The sequence below is a fragment of the Pipistrellus kuhlii genome, unplaced genomic scaffold (genome assembly GCF_014108245.1).
Source record: "Pipistrellus kuhlii isolate mPipKuh1 unplaced genomic scaffold, mPipKuh1.p scaffold_m20_p_15, whole genome shotgun sequence".
Taxonomy (NCBI): domain Eukaryota; kingdom Metazoa; phylum Chordata; class Mammalia; order Chiroptera; family Vespertilionidae; genus Pipistrellus; species Pipistrellus kuhlii.
Genome location: NW_023425460.1, coordinates 16,620,786 through 16,638,416, shown reverse-complemented (window position 1 = coordinate 16,638,416; position 17,631 = coordinate 16,620,786). Strand labels below are relative to the sequence as shown.

The 17,631-nt window shown below is 39.0% G+C and overlaps 1 protein-coding gene across 4 annotated transcripts in view; it reads left to right on the top strand.

Annotated features, from left to right (window-relative positions):
- The first annotated feature begins 7,650 nt into the window (after positions 1–7,650).
- Positions 7,651–17,631, top strand: part of CABCOCO1 (ciliary associated calcium binding coiled-coil 1) — a 103,790-nt gene continuing 93,809 nt past the window's right edge. For 2 of the 4 annotated variants that reach the window (XM_036438385.2, XM_036438384.2), the window contains exons 1-2: positions 7,651–7,790; positions 14,919–15,022. In XM_036438385.2, coding sequence (XP_036294278.1) covers positions 7,719–7,790; positions 14,919–15,022 — 176 coding nt within the window. In that variant the 5' untranslated portion in view covers positions 7,651–7,718. Of the gene's footprint in view, positions 7,791–10,088; positions 10,108–14,918; positions 15,023–17,631 lie in introns of those variants that run through there. The other 2 variants (XM_036438386.2, XM_036438387.2) reach the window with 2 other exon arrangements.

Sequence of the window (17,631 nt, the reverse complement as noted above, 5' to 3'; positions counted from 1 at the left end):
ATCTATTAATTTCATCATCTCACACTGTAGTTATTACTATATACCTAGGTAGATAATTTGCCAAGAGGAAAACACTAAATGAATTAGCGATTATTGCAAAGGCCCTGGGAAATGGGAGGAGGGGACAAGAGGACGTATATGCAGGAAATGATGGAAAGCTTCCAGTGATAAACTTCATCAACCCACCAGGTTCTTAAGTGCATGACACAGTTGAGGTAGTGTAATGTGATGGGTCACAGTGAGTAGGCAGTGGAATCATAGAACTGGTCCACACATGGGCCTGCATGGTCTCTACTTAGTCACAACACATTAGATCAGTTACCTTGGCCCTTTGAGCTTCAGTGCCCTCCATCTGTAAAACAAAATAACACCATTGTATTTGTCAGGGTTCTCCAAAGAAACAGAATTGATAGGATATGTGCTTAAAACAGAGATTTGTTCTGAGGAATTGGTTCACATGATTCTGGAGACTGAGACATCTACAATCTGCCTTCTGCAAAATGGAGACACAGGAAAGCCAGTAATATAATTCCAAGCCGACACTGAAGGCCTGAGAAGCAAGGGAGTGATTGTATAACTCCCAAACTGAGTCCGAGGGTGAAGATTATGAACTCCAATTTCTTCTGCCTTTTTGTTCTGTTTGGGCACTTATGGGAAGACAATCTGCTTTATCCAGTCTACTGGGTCCAAATATGAATCTCATCTAGATCACCCTCACAGACACACCCAGAAATGTGTCGCCAAATATCTGGGCAGCCTGTGACCTAGTCAAGGTGTCACATAAAATTAACCATCACAAATTCATCCCTTGGAAACTTGTCACCTGTATACACCTCCTTAAACCATACTTCAACTTCAAATAAAGAAAAGAACACAATCATAATTCTGCCCAACATGATTTAAAATCATCCTTTGTCCAACTAAAAATGCACTAACCCCTCCCCAGAAGTTAGACTTTGAGTGATGCTTAGTCTTCTCTTTGATATCCTATAGCTTAAATACTCTGATATAAACTTAACAATATGTAAAAACTATGATATAAAATCAATACATTTTATGTTATTGAAAACACACATGACCAACCTAAGAAGGAAGGCAGGGGTAGGTGGGGAAGAAATTAACCAAAGGACATATGAGCATAACCAATGGACACAGACATGTCCTGGGGGGTGGGAGTGGCTGAGGAGAAGTTAATGGGAAGAAAAGGAGACGTATGTAATAATTTAAACAATAAATAATTTAAATTTAATTAATTAAAATTAAAAAAAAAAGAAAACACGCATGTATTCATAACAAAATAAGGAGAAAATACCCTTGACAATTATAGTCTTTGTTTCTGTAACTGGCTAATAGTCATAGTATTTATAACTACAGTACTTTTCTTCCACTACCCATTCTGTATTCCCTTGGCCTTCAGCAAGCACCATAACTGGTTGTGATTCTTTACCTAGAGGGGTGACCTAAACCTTCATTCCTGAAGGGTCTGGGCCATTAGGAGTCTTGCCTGAATTGGGTTGTTGTAATTTTCCTTACATCTTAATCACAAGGCCTGGAAATACTAAGAGAACCCCTAAGGGGTCTGCTATATACCAGATATAGTCTTCTTTACCTCCACTGTAGAGCAGTAGCCTAATTTCCCCTTAGAGTCGGGATCAGTCATCCTAGTCAACACCATAACTCCATTCTTTACCTATTGATTTAAGAGCATGAGAAATCCAAAGTGGTCAAGTGGCAGTCTTAACTTCCAGTCCAATGGGATTATTTTTGTCTCCTGATAGAGGCATCTTTCCCTCTGGAACCTTTAGGCCAGCAGAGCATAAGGTCATGGGAACAGGTAGCAAAAATGTTGCTAGTAAGTCATTAGAATAGTAATGGAATAATAATCATTTCCACTCCTTGATTCCTAAACCAATGAATCCTGGCTATGGAAGAAACAGTGTCATATACCGGATGCTGATTCAGAGCATATACAGCCTTTTGGAGAACCTTGCCTCAGCTCTTGCCAGGTATTGCCACCTAGCTGGTGCTGTAAATGAGTCTTCAAAAGGCCATTCCACTGGTCTGTCAAGACTAGCTCCGGCTGGAGGTGAACATGGAAAGACCAGTGAATCCATAATCATTGGCCCATTGCTACACTTCTTTTGCAGTGAAATATTTTTTTTATCATAAAAGGGAACATATGTAATACTTTCAACAATAAGGATTTTAAATAACATGAGAAAAAAAAAGGTAATGCTATGTGGAATATCATGACAGTGGATTCTAATGATTAAATAAGATAATGTATGTCATTTTACTTCCCTAGTATCATAAGCATGCATGTTCATCAGAAATGTTTAATAATACCGTGTATTTGTCAGTGAATGATTCTGACAATGCATGCTTTGGGAAATTATAATGTAATCAAATTTTCAGAGATAAAGTTTCCTTAGAGATTATCCACTGGCTTTCAAACTTTCTGAAACTCAAAACTATCCCTTTGAATGAAATTTACAAGAAAGCTATTATGTAAAACAGGTAAAATTAGACTTGCTACATTTAACAGTGGAGCAAGATGGGAGGCAGTATACAGACAGAGGCAATGCTTGCTCAGACAAAGTACTTTTCAGAATAACCCAGGGTAAGTATTCTGAAAAACATACTCAAACAGTATGGGGGTCTGCTGCCATTAATTGAGTGGCACCCAATCACTTTTACTGGTAGATAGATTAATAAAAACAATCAGTGAAACTATTTTGATAACACATATTTCACAAATATACAATGTAAGATGAATTTTGATTTTTTAAAAAATATTTATGGGTAACTCACATCATGTTTCTAAAAATTCTGCTTGTACTTTAATTTGAGTCAGCCTGCCTTTTGATAACGCTCTGGAAACAAGGCACTGATTCTTTGTCAGAGGAAGCATTTTCATTTAATATATATTAAATCATTGCTCAGGTTTTTTAATATGTATTTTGCATTAAATTACCAATCCACATATATGAATTGACGACTCAACAGTAGTTCACTGAAGCATAAAAGGAATGATGAAAATACTATGGCAAATACTACAATAAAGAAAAATTTGTAAGTGAAAATAATTAACTTGTGTGCAAATATAGATTATAAATTTCAATGTGGATCTGTAAATGATATGCATTTTCACAAGCAACCTCCCCTGCTTGGTATGTCCCTCCTGAATACCACATCATCACATGACACAGGTTAAAGTTTTATTGGGAAAGGTCAAAGCTTGAAATCCAGAATCTGCAAGAAAGAGAAGAGGAAGGCACTATTCCTTCCCCACACTCTCCATCATCCATGGCAAGGCATGCCAGGGCCCGGGTGATCTGCCATTTTGTAATTTTATAGGTCAGGCTTTAAAGATGTCTTGTCAACCGGATAACTAACTAAACAGGCTGCTCAACATCAGAAAGTTAGGACTTGGGGAACCAAGTTGGGACAGAGAGCTGCCTGGGACATGGCTAGTACAAGTCCCATGAAGAGTCCCTCTGTCTGCCATCAATTCTGAAGGTAGTGGAACTTGGGTGCGGTGCCTCCTGGTGGAAAATAGATAGAGGTGGGTTGCAGGTCTAACTAGATAATTGCTCATTGCACGACAGCTAAGTGGTGGGCAACAACGGTGTTGAACAAGCTAGGCTTAGTCTTCCATGTTAAATGCTTTGGAGTTCATTTTGGCTGATATCAGTCAAGGTACCAACAGGAAACAGATGGCGTACAGATGAGAACAAGGAATAGTTTAGTAAAGGAGCTACTTGTAAAAATGTGGGCAGGCATAAGGGAACCAACAAGGGAAGGGGAGGCAACCCTAGGCTAGCATCAGGAGGGCACTATTACCACCCTTAGGCCTGAAGGGGCGAAGGGGTGATGATTACCAAACCCAGAAAGGGCTATAGCTGTGGAGAAGCTGAGGGACATGAGTGGACTTCAAGCGCTTTGGTGTAGGAACTTGCTAATCCCAACCAACAATCCTGCATGAAAGAGCAGGGAGAATGTGAACCCTGACCTCCCTATCCACTCTCCAACCTCCTCCTGGGGTTCCCATTGATCAGACCCAAACGCAAACAAGTCAGAGGGCAAGGCATGTGGCAAATCTAGTTGATGAAGATCATAAGGGCCAGCCTTCCAGGGCACATTGTCAAGTGGAGAAGGTAGAGAGTGGATAAGAGGGCAAACAGAGAATGTCTACATACCAGGAAAGACAGGACAGCTTTAGGAGAGCAAAGGAAGTAAGAGACTGATGGCAAGGCATGGAGCTGGATGAATGAGTCCAGTTTTTCAGTAAATTGATCAGGAAGAAAAGGATCGTGTTACAAAACTATCTGAAAGACGTATCTGGATTAGGAAAAGAGTATTTTTCTGATTTTGGACAAAAACTTTGAATTTTCAGGTGAAAAGCATAAAGATCCACTGTACAAGGAATAAACAGATATTCCCACAATGGGAAAGTAGAGTTTTGAAGATAAGTTGCAGTATTACATGAATACTGTCAAAATCGTATCAACTTTTTACTAGAATTCATTACCTCCCATAATGATTCTTAATCTTAGAATGCATTCTGCTATAGTAAGTTTACTATGCCATCTCCTAAAAGTGTTCTTATTAAGGTTAGAGTTTAAAATGTTCTCATATATGACTTGAACAGATTAAGGCACTTGATTGAAATAAGAAGAGAAGATTTAAGGATCAGGTAAAGATTTAAGAAAATTAAATTTATCTCAAGAATAATTAGCTATTGAAATACTTCCTTTGCTAAAAATTAATATGAAACAAAGAATAAATTTTAATCACAAAATAAAATGCTTCATATATTTTTCCTACATTTCACAATTTCAAAGGTATTTCAAGACAAAGATACAATGTGTTATGTAAATTCTACCTCCAGAACTTTGTGGCCTCTCAGTATCCTTTAAAGGACAAATTAGAATTCTTCCAGCTTTATCCACTTGAGACTATCAAGGGTGTTACTTCAGGAATCACAGCGCTTGAACTACTAATAGGCCGTTAATCACATTAGGGACATTATTTCATGTATTGTTAAAGAACTTCATTCACACTTAAAATGAACCAGTAACTTAGGAACCATGAAGAGTGGAGCAGAAATGTTTCCTCATTCTAAGAGGACAGCTGAAATCTGTTTTCATTGTCACCTATTTCCACACTAGCCCATCCATGTCCACCATAGAAGTATCTAGCCCTTTCTTAGAATGTGTTTCTGGTATTTGAAAGTATGGACTTTTTAAGCATAGACTGTTGAACCTCAGAGGGAAGGTGGGAGTGGATGGGAAGAGATCAACCAAAGAACTCATATAGTTATATGCATAATCCATGGACACAGACAATAGTGTGGGGAAGGCCTGGGGGGAGAGGGAGCGGGCTAGAAGGGGTTAATGGTGGGAAAAGAGGGACATATGTAATACATTCAACTATAAAGATTTAAAATACAAAACAAATAAATAAAAATATGGTCTTTTTAAACATCTAATTTCCCATTTGTAAAATGTACTACTCATAGGTATATAGATGTATAGATTTGAGTACTTTCATTGGTACAGGAGCCAAACCAATTGATGAAACAATAATATCTTAAGCTACCCCATATTTTGCTATAATGAGATAAATGTCAGAGGTCTTTTACAAAAATAATTGTAAACTACAAAACCCATATGTTTCCTTTTCTCTTCCAGTCCTGAAACAATAAACCAAGATAACAAATGGAATTTCGCAGGCTTTGGTTAGAAGCCTTTATCTTCAAAAAAGACCTGAGAAGGAAGACAGCGGACTTTCCCATGTAAGAAGGCATATCATCTACTGAGATGTGTCTTCCTTGTTGGCACCTCCCTATGAAAGAAGTGGGAGACTACAATCAGCTTCGACTTGTGAAAATTGCAAGTAACCTTCAGGCTAATGGGTTTTCAACACCACTCCGTCCTGGGCAAAAACTAATTGTGCCGCATGAGATTAAATTACCTCCTCAAAACTGACTTCTCGGACAAATTGCAACATTAAGAAGGTAAAATTGGAATTCCTACAAAACAATTCCCCCCTTCCTATCTCTGTTAACATTGACTTTATCTTTAATGGAGTACTCCATTTAGTTCTGGGGTCCAAAATAAAAAGGGAGCAGGAATCTAATAACTCTCAAAACTGTTAGGAAAAATGAAAAGCAAAAAAAATCAGATCTTTGAGGAAACTAAAACTATTGTATATTTTAGAGAAATGAGCACATTAGCACTTTACCAAATGCTAAATTTAAGGAATGTGGAGTGTGTGTATGTATATATATATATATATATATATATATATATATATATATATATATATATATATATATATTTTACCTAGCAGAAGGTAACTTGCTATTTTTCGTGTCTTTGGAGTATCCATCAGAAAGAAACAAATAAATATACATTGTAATGAGTTTATAAGGTGGTAGGTAGCTCTTGTATCAACTCTGTGATCATTAAAAAGTGACTGTATTTCCACTAATTAAGGTAGTCCTTTTTAAAGGGTGTTGGAAGTCATAGATGCATTGTTGGATGAATAGTGTTTAAGAACTAAACCAGTTTCTTTAAGAATGAAAATACCACTACAATCCACTTGAAAAATTGGCCAAACATACATAAAACTGGAGACAATTCATGAATACTAGATGTGCATAACTTGAACTGTGAGACAATTTTAAGAAGAGGCACTATTATGAGATTATGTAAAGCTAAAGTGTTTAATTTGGTCTGAAAGGCAATGGGAAAACATGAGATATTATCCTGGCAGCTCTATACAGGACGGGCTACAATTAGGAGAAATTATGCAAACTAATCCCAATCCTAACAATATCTCACACTTGAAGGTGCCAGATACTCTTCTAAACATTCCCATATATTGACATGTTAAATCCTCATGGTAATGCTGTGAGGCAGTTATTATCCCATTTTACGGATGAGAGAATTGAAACACACAAATAAATGTCTGATTTTTTTTCCAGTAAGCTTCCTGCACAGCAATTCCCAGGCAGGTGGTTGCAAGCAAGGTACAATTCACTTTCAAAGCAGGTATTATCCAGAAATGAATACCCATAGGGCCAATAACTATATTGCTTTTAGATGCTTTATTATGGAAATTTTCAAACATACATACACTAGAAAGAATAATATCATGACCACCTCCTTCCCCCAACACACACACACCATGTACTCAATCTTGATTGATTTTCTATACCTCCACCCATTTCCCATGCTCAAACCCTTATTACTACTTTGGAGTAAATCCAAACATTATATCATTCCAATGACATTAATAAATCTTTCAGTCTGTAACTCCGAAAGGTAAGGACACCATATTCTTTCTAAACACGACAATAACATCACAGCGTCTTAACACTGAAATAATTCCTTAATATCGAATGCCAATCAATGGTAAGGTTCCAATAATATACCTCGCTTAAACGTTTATTGAGAACTTAAGGCATTGGCACAAGCAACTTCCACATAGTCGCTCATTTAAGGAAGGAACCTGTCTCAATACTCAAAGGGCCTTCCCAGCATCGCCCCCGCACCCCTGGCCTGAGAGACCTCAGCTCCCTGTGCCCGGCCCCACCCTCCCCTGCGGCCCAGGCTCCGACCGGAAGCCGGGACGCCCTCCGTGGCCCGGGATCCCGGCCCCGCCCCCGTTGCCTAGGCGACCAGGGGCCGCTCCGCCGCCGACGCGAGATCATGGCGACTTTGGGGTCAACCGTCGGGGGGACGACCTCCGGGCCATTGACGGGGACCTCGCCGGAGTCGGAGGTACGTCGCCCCTTTTCCCGAGACCCGCGACCCCCCGCCGCCCGCCCCACAGGCCCGCGGGGCCCTGGCCCAGGCCCGCCCGGGGGAGGAGTCCCACCCGGGCTGGCTGGCGGGCGGAGGAGGGGGACAGCGCGGGGCCCCGGGGGCGGTGCAGGGTCCGGAGGCTCCGCCCCGCCTCCCTCAGCCCCGCCTGCCCGGCCGGGTCCACCCGCCTGGCAGCCGCCCTCTCTGCCCTCGAGGGTGAAGGCGGTGAGTTCTCCCTCCGCGGGGCGCTTTGGTTTTAGGCCCAGAGACTCTCCCCACGCGCTGCCCCCCGGCTTCTCTGCTCTCCTAAAGGGGTTTTGGCATTTTAAGTAGGCCATCAGTCCCTTTTGGAAATGTCCACTCTTTTTCTTTTTAACAATCACAGTTCCCATTGTTGAAAAGGTGTCATTAATACTGGATTGATTAACGTTTGAAGGCTGGGGCTTCCCTTGTTATTTTACCATTTCTCTAAACACATACGAGACAGGAGGTAGGGACAAAGGAGGCATCCCTGGAAAAGCGACCTTCTTTCTGCCTGCGGCTAGGTTGCTCATCATCCATTTTGTCTTCTGGGAAGTTCCTTCACCCCCTTGGGCCTCAGTAGTCTCAGGTGTTCAATCAAGACTTACCTTTAAGCCCCGCCCAACATCACCTCTCAATCACAAATCAGTTTCTCAGGAGCTTGGTACCCTGAGATGTTTATTAAGAGCATAGCTGGTGTGCCAGATAGTACTAAAAAAAATGTTTGTCTTCACACACCGAGCCCGCCCTGTTGTTCCTATGAAGTGTTTTTCTGTTTCTTAAGGCCCCCAGAGGTAAACAATGTTGTAATTAACACTGTGTGCTCCGCTCCCTCATTAGCCTAAACAGCGTTCTCTGTGCAGAAGTATTAGCTGCAGTATTATAAATAAACACAGAGTCAATAATTCAGTTCCTTGCTCAGAGATATAGACAAAGTTGTTCCCAGTCCACATTGTTCCCATTGCTATCTGCAGACTGCTAAGGCATGCCGTCTCTCCCGTGAGCCTTTTGAAATTAGCATTCTTTAAAAACACAGCTTAATGTGATAAACTGCCAGTGACTCCCTTGTGATCTCTAATGTAATACAATTTCAAAAGTGGCGTAGGAATTTCCCAATAAATTTCTGTTAAATACAAAAACATACTTATGACAATGCATACTTTTCAGTGTACACTTACAAATACTTATCCATGTAGATAATGTCCTTTCTAAGAAGACAGATAATTTGAGGTCTTAATGTATCTGTACTTAAGAAAAAGAAAGGCCGAAACCGGTTTGGCTCAGCCGTAGAGTGTCGGTCTGTGGACTCAAGGGTCCTGGGTTCGATTCCAGTCAAGGGCATGTACATTGGTTGCGGGCACATCCCCAGTAGGGCGTGTGCAAGAGGCAGCTGGTCGATGTTTCTCTCTCATCGATGTTTCTAGCTCTCTGTTTCTCTCCCTTCCTCTCTGTAAGAAAATCAATAAAATATATTTAAAAAAATAAAAGAAAAGAAAAAGAAATACCTCACCATGGTTTTTAAAGATGCAAATAAATGCCATGGTCAAGGGGGGAAAATCACTTTTTATAATGGATGATGAGGCAGATGAATGAGCTAGTTAGAGATCTTAGATGAGTATCATGTTAGCAGAGTTCCTATATAGTGCACAAAGGAGAGAGTTGATCCATAGAGCTGTGTCATTCATTAGATTGACAAGTTCTGCCAGCCACCCATTTGTGCTGACTGGAGGCCTCAGGAGTTAGATGGAAAAGATGGCAAAACCTCTCTCTCTTGGAGTCTTCCAAGGCCACAGCTTTTCAGTCAGATACTGAAAGATTCTTCTCCGATCACATTCTTTCCAGAGATGATCCCTTGAGACTTGGTCCCTTATGGTGTCACTTCTAATATATTTGGTATCCAAATTGACTTAGTCAATAGAACATGTAGTTATTTCCGCCAAGCAGCAGTGAAATATTTCTTTTCTTGCTAAGTCTATTGGAACTACAACATAAGCTTCCAGGAGTCTCAGGTTTCCCTAGAATGAAAACCAATTATTGCAATCACATAGTAAGCACTCAATAAAATATAACTAGTTAAAATCATAGGACTGACGTATGCCAGGCAAGATATTAGTTATCATAGACTAAAATCTACTCTGTGAGGTACTGTGAACAAGCAGACACAAAATGCAAGTCCAGGAAAATATGACATTGCATAAACTCTTCTTGCCAACTCTGAATTTAACATTCCAGGTTCTTTAATAACATTGGAGTGAATGACTCCCTACAAAAGGTAAGACCAAACTTGTAGCAGATATCTGTATCAATGCACAAGAACAGAAAAATATCAAAAATCTGAAAATAAATATTTGCTGAAGACATACGTATGTGTAAGAGAAAGGAGTTTATAAGTGAGTTTGCAATTGAATTTAAAAATGAAAACAAGGAATTCAGTAATCAGTCTTTTATTATTAGTTTACTCATAAACTGACTTTCTTAATATTTTTTAAAAGACTTTGGAGGAAATATAATTATTTAAGTAGTGTACTTAAAAGGACTATACTTCAGCTCACATTAGAGACCTAAAAGAAATGTAAATGTTTATGTCCCACCCAATTGCTTCTTCTGAATAATGTCCCTTAGTGTCACCATACCCCCTGATGGATGACACTTATTCACTGCTTTCTGGGCTTTATTAGCACAGCACAGAGGACACTTAAATAATCTTGAGCGGAAAGATGAATGTCATTTGTCTTAGAGATCCTCACCATGTCCTAGAGGAGAGGTCACTGACGATTCTCTCTATATTAGGTGGTTTCTACAGAACTTGGAACCAGCCCCCACTCTATTGACAGGTTAGAGAGAAAACACTTAGGGCTTAATATGAACAGCAAAATGAGGAGGTTTCTGCTATTACAGTATTATTCAAGAATTACTTATTTAAACTATTCATACCACAGAGAGTAGGTCAACCTATGCAGGACCAAGGGGAGGGCTCCAAAATATTCCTTAAAATATCATTGAGAAAATGCTACTAATGTACCTCAAAATGTCATTATACAATATTATTTATCAGACACTGAGAATAGTGGCTGTGGGCATGGAAATACTGACAAACATTTGGGCATTTCTTTGGGTTCCTGTCTTATTTTAAAAGTCCTACTTCTGTCTCCTTCAGCCTCCCTTTCAGGTTGCACAAATAAACTTCATTCTTTTTCTAGTATTTAAAGTGTTAATATACTAAAACTAGGTTTTTAACACAGCTAAAATTAATGTTTGATAGATAACATTTGATTTATTTAAAATGAGAAGCTAATTTTGTTTTCTTCTAGACATTAACCATCAATTAAATTAGCTTTCTTAACTAAATTAACTATCCTCTCTGTTCTTAGAGAATGGACTGACTGGCGCTATCACATTCTAACATTACTAGAGGCCTGGTGCATGAATTTGTACACCAGTGGGGTCCCTTGGTCTGGCAGGATCAGGCCAAAACCAGCTCTCCAGCATCCCCTGACGAGTCCCAGGTTGCAAGAGGGCATTTTCTTTTTGTATTAGTTCAGGTTTGTGTGTGTAGATTATAATGGCTTCTTTAGAATGAGTTATCTACAGTCTATTACCCTTAACAGAATTTGTGTTCTTGTTTATTACGTAGCACTTTAAGTGTAAAACTATTGGGCATGGTGACTTTTTAAGAAGTAGACTTCCAGTTTAGTACATGTTTAGTCAATTCTCCCTTACCTCTGGTCAAGTTAGATAAATCCTATAAAATCACCCATTTCCTTGTAATTTAAAAATGTATTTCCACTTATATGGCATATTTTTAATTTATTTTTAATCACATTTGCCAGAGATTTGCCTGATCTATTATTTTTAAAAAACTAGCTATTGCTTTAACATATCGTTTTTTTCAATTGATTTTTCCTTCTTTTTCTTAAATTAACTCTTTAGGATGGTCAGGACTACAGTGAGGTGAGTGATGCACTCTCCTTGGGCACAAAATTTAAGGGATGCCAAAAAAATTCAGTAGTCAAGATAAATAATATTTTAATGGAGTATTTTAAAAAATCAATGTTAATGCAAAAAAATCCCTAATGGTCAAAGTTTTTAAATAAAGACAGCATTAGTATTACTGATTTTGCCCCACTTTTGCCTCAGGCTCCAACATGGTTCAACACAGTGCTGCTCCTTAGTTCATTTATTTTCAGGATTGAAGAAAGTCTTTTAAAATGTGGAAATTGTAGACCATTGTATGACTGTGAAACTCCTCTGTAGTCATCTTTGGTAAAATGTATTTTTCTTTTAATGAACATTCCTTAAGATTCTTTTAAGACAATACCAGTGATGGATACAAATATACCCCCAGAAACCTTAAATTCTAGAAGGAAGACATATATACAAGTTTTAGGTGACATAAGAGAAAAAATTCAGAGAAAACACTATCTGGCAAATAATATCAGGTTTTCAATTTTATTGCTTCTGGAATAACTGCTAAAATCCACCAGGTGGTGGAATAAAATGAATTACAGTGCAGTTTAGCTTACAGATTTTCCTAGTCAGAGATGTAATTTTACAGAAAAAGCCACAATTACATATCCACATTTTTATTAGCCTATTCATGAATTTTCCATTATATGTTTGATTTATACGAATTAGAATATATGTCTTAAAAGATTAAAGATTTTTAACCACCTTGTATTCTTTCTAATTCAGGGCAGCATATAAACAAACAAAAAAGAGCTCTAGTTTAAAATAGGTTCAGGAATTCAATTTAAACAAAGAAAATAAGAAACCAGAGGCAGACCCTCCTACAAGATGATTATCTTAAGTATCAAGTTTTAGAAAAAAATGAGGCACTGATCTTAGGTATCTTAGGTAGAACTATTATTATACAAAAGGTTGAATATTGCATTCTTTTCAATATAGTTCTTCTGTGACATATTTTTTTTCCTATCCAGAAAAATTTTAATCTAATGAAATTGATCTAAATACCTTTCATGTATATATTTATTCATTATTAATAATGATAACAGTCTTGTATATATTAAAACATATCAAAATTATTTTAATATGAATACAAATTTAGATTGAAATGACTTGCTGTAAGACACAAAATTAATAGTTGTCAAACCTCATGAGATATCCAAATCTAAGTCCTGCTTTTCATTAAGCTGCATCACCCAACAGTGTCATCAAATGATGGCGATGAATTTAGGCAGCCTATTAACAACCTATGTTAACATAAGTGGGGTCTTCAGAATTCTCAAAAAGAAATAAAAGATTGAATGACTGTCCCTGAGGAATTCATAATCTAATGGGATTGACAGTATAGGAATACTACTAATAATAATTTAAAAAAATGTAGCGAATAAACATTTAAACAAATATACCGCCAGTATATTGTGGACTAAAATACTATCCAATCTAAAAACGGAGTGTATTTAATTCAATTCCCAAGTATCTAAGGTGCCTACTAGGTGCAAGCTATTATATATTAGGTACTAAGGTATTTTGGCTTAATTGAGATTATAATCTAATAGAATTATCTAGTTTAGGTTAATTTGCTAACCCTAGATTGCAATTTGCATATTACTCTTTTATTAGATAGGACAGAGGTCTAGTGCATGGGTGAGGCTGGCTGGTTTGCCCTGAAGGATGTCCAGGATCAGGGTGGGGTTCCCTTGGGGTGTGGGGCGGCCTAGGCGAGGGGCCTGTGGTGGTTTACAGGCCTGCGGAGGCCCTGGTATCTGGGGTTTATTTATCTTCTACAATTGAAACTTTGTAGCCTGGAGAGGAGCCAAGCCTTCTGCTTGCTCTGTGGCGGCTGTCATTTCTGTTGGGACTTATGTATCTTCTATAATTGAAACTTTGTAGCCTTGAGTGGAGGCCTGGACAGGCCAGGGTGTGTGGAAAGCTTGGCTTCCTCCATTGCTGGTGGCAACCCTAGCCTTCTGTTCTTCCAGCTCCGTGGGTGTCGCCATTTCTATTTGGCTTTGTTTACCTTCTATCATTGAAACTTTGTGGCCTTAAGTGGAGACCTAGGCTGGAAAGGGCAGGCAGAAAGCTTGGCTTCCTCCATTGCTGGGGAAACCCAAGCCACCTTCCTGCTCTCTGTGGCCATAGCCATCTTTTTTGGGTTTATTTGCAAACCCGCTCCTGATTGGCTGGTGGGCATGGGTGGTGGGTGTGGCTAGTGGGTATAGCGGAGTGGTGGTTAATTTGCATATTACTCTTTTATTAGATAGGATAGCAAAGCACATTTCTATCCTATCTATTAATAATAAAATTTTGCTTATTTATTGGAGCTAATTCATATGGAAGGATATACCACTATTTGTTGAATGGAAAACACTTGCCCCCTGTTGTCCCTAAACCTCACAGTCCTTGATTTGTATGGAGCTGTTGCTGTTACTGTGTCTGTCTTCTTTTTCACCCCCACTCACAGTTCTTCTCCTGTTCTACTTTGGGCAGTTCCATCTATTCTCACATTTGAGGTACTCCTAAATGAGGATCTTCAAACTTGACCTTTCTCATACCAGCATTTCTAATTAACCTCTACACATTTCTTTCTTGATAGGCATATTGCATTTTAAACTCAACCACTGAAACCAAACTCATTGTCTTGCCTTTTTAAAACTAGCATCATCTTCCAAAACTCCTATTTCTATTCTGTATAAGGAGAGTACCATGTAAGGATTTTGCAGACAGTAACCCAAACAAAAGAACTTAGCTGAGGGTTGAGCAGGAGCTGAAATTATACCATCTTCACAAGTGTTGCACTTGGTCTTAGGTTGACTCTTAACACTTGCTGCTCCTAGAAAGGATGCCTTTGTCTAGGTCACACACACGGGCATATATGCTATTGGAGGCAGATATGTTATTGAAAACCATTACCCAGTTTTAAGTATGCACAAAAGATAGATTAACTAGCCATTCAATTTTTACTTAAAAACAGAAAAAGATTATCTAGGAGGGTGTTGTTCTAAAAATTTTTTTTTCTGGTTTCACAGTAATAACCAATTTTGATATCCTTGGTATTAATATGTAAAATATATGATTGTAATAACTCATTCCACTTTTCTTTTTTCTTCTTTACTTTTGTAGAAAGATCCTGAATTTCAGGAGCATGACAAGATTCTGTCTCCAGATTTTCTCTCAGTTGCCCAAATCTCCGAAATGCTAGCAGAGGACATAGATGGAGTTCAACAGTAAGCACTTCAATATTACAACCAAATGTAGAACAATTCTAGCTCTGCATCTATAAATGACCAAAATATTCTACTATAGTTGAAACTTTTCCTAAATATTATATGCACATGTATTATATATAGATACTAGGGGTCCAGTGCATGAAATTTTTCCACTGGTGGTGGGGCCCCTCAGCCCAACTTGCCCCCTTTCACATACTTGGAGCCCTCAGGGGATATGCTACTCATAGCTTAGGCCCCTACCCCACAGGGAGCAGGCCTAAGCTGCGATCTGGCCTCCCTTTCTGGGAGGAAATCGGGCTGATCAGGGGAAGGCACCAGCCCCATCACCCTGCTGCTGCAGCCACTGCCAGTCACCACAGCCACCAAGGTGTTTTCATCAACATGGACTCCAGTCCCTTCACCATGAAAAAATGACAACTTTCCTTAGGCATTTTCAAGATGTGTCTTACATAGAATATCCCTCCCTCCCTCCCTCCCTCCCTCCCTCCCTCCCTCCCTCCCTCCCTCCCTCCCTCTCTCCCTCCCTCCCTTCCTTTCTTTTTTTTCTTCTCCTCACCTGAGGATATGTTTATATTGACTTTTAGAGAATGTAGAAGAGAAAGGGAAAGACAAAGAGCAACATCAAAGTGAGAGGATCACTTTGATTGGTTGTCTCCTGTTTGAGCCCTGATCTGGGCCCTGGCCAGGGAGGAGCCTGCAACCTAAGTACATGCCCTTGATCAGAATCAAATCCAGACCCTGCTGTCTGCAGGCTGAGACATTATCTACTGAGTCAAACCGGCTACAGTAGGATATGACATTCTTAGTCCTCCAGCTGCAGACCTTCAATTTTTTTTCCAAAAGTGTAGTGGAAAAACCCTGGACCACCTTTTTAAATTCTTATTACCCAAGTTACTAAGAATATTACCAGTGGCATACAGAAAGCTTAGCCAATGTGCAGTCAGAAAAGATGTTTCCTCTATAGTTCACGCCAATCGAGGGATGGGCCCTGCCCAAGCCTAAAGCCCCTTGGGCAGGAGTGGACCCCAGCTCCCTGCAATTGATCACAGGGGTTCCACTCCTGCACCAGGCGGAAGCAGACCCCCAGCTCCCTGCAGTCGATTGCAGGGTGTCCCTGTGATCAATGGCAAGGGGTCTGCTCCTGCCAAGGCCTTATCTCACAGTGACCTGGGTGCCAGGATGTTTCTGGGACACAGGCCCTGGGTGCCTGTGTATGCAAATTAACCACCATCTTTTTGGGGCTTAATTTGCATAGTCACTCTAATTGGCTATAGGCATAGTGAAGGTTCAGTCAATTTACATGTTTGTCTATTATTAGATAAGATATATTCAGACTCTTGTACACAAAAAAATCTTAACTAACTAACTTTGCACCACTCAGTAGTCTTTATGGGAGAAATGCATTTCAAACCAACTTGTTAATATTAACTGAGAGTAGGGATTTATTGTTAAAAGTAGCCTTTAACATATATTATCTTCTACTTCTTTTTCTCTTTCATCCTTAAAACCATCAATATTCATAAGAGCTTTTAGGTCTTTGTGTCATCTTGAAAAGAATAATTTGTAATTTTCTGTAGTGTTAATAATATATATTTTATTTGGAAATTCTGAATATTAGCCATCCACCTCTGATTTTTATTGGATATGAAGCTATATTGAGTACTCTGATTTCATACATTTGCTTAAAAATGTAAATATAACTGAATTTATAGGCAATAATGCTAATATGTGTACATATTATATTTAAGACCGTTGATTTCTATAGTAGAGCATTTAACTTTGAACTCTAGTCAAATATATCCAACACACAAATACCTAACTGTTGTTTTTAGTAATCACTGATTTTAAAAATCATCAGCTCTAATAATGGAACTCCAATTGGCTGTAATGGGTGGAGATTGGGTTCAATGTGCTGTTCTGCACCATAATGTCCCTATGTAAGATTTCTGCAGGCTAGTCATCCACATTTTAGCAGGGAATTGTGGACTGTAATGGGCAAATAGAAAATGACTCTGTCAGGGGTTATCATTTGCAAATCTCACAAATATTATGGAATAGAGGTGATTTACTACTGAGAAGGAATATGACAGATGTACTGGCTGGGAGAGAAATCTGAGAAGGGAAAGCATATTAAGAGCAGGGGAAAACCAGTGACAGGCCTTTTCCCAAGATACTCTTCACCTCCAGCGCCTGCAAATCCTGCTGGAAATGCTGGTGATGTGTGATTCGGCCAAACTACTGACTCTCTGCATCTTTATAAATATATATATGTGTGTGTGTGTGTGTGTATATATATATATATACATATATATATATATATAGTGTGTATACACACACACACATATATACACACACACATATATATATATATATATATATATATATATATATATATATATATATATATATGTATATATGAATGACCCGGTGCACGAAATTCATGCACGGGGTTGGGGGTATCCCTCAGCCTAACCTGCACCCTCTCCAATCTGGGACCCCTCTCACAATCCAGGACTGCTGGCTCCCAAATGCTCACCTGCCTGCATTGCCGCTAACTACTTCTGCCTGTAGACTGATCACCCCATAACCACTGTCCTTCCAGCCTG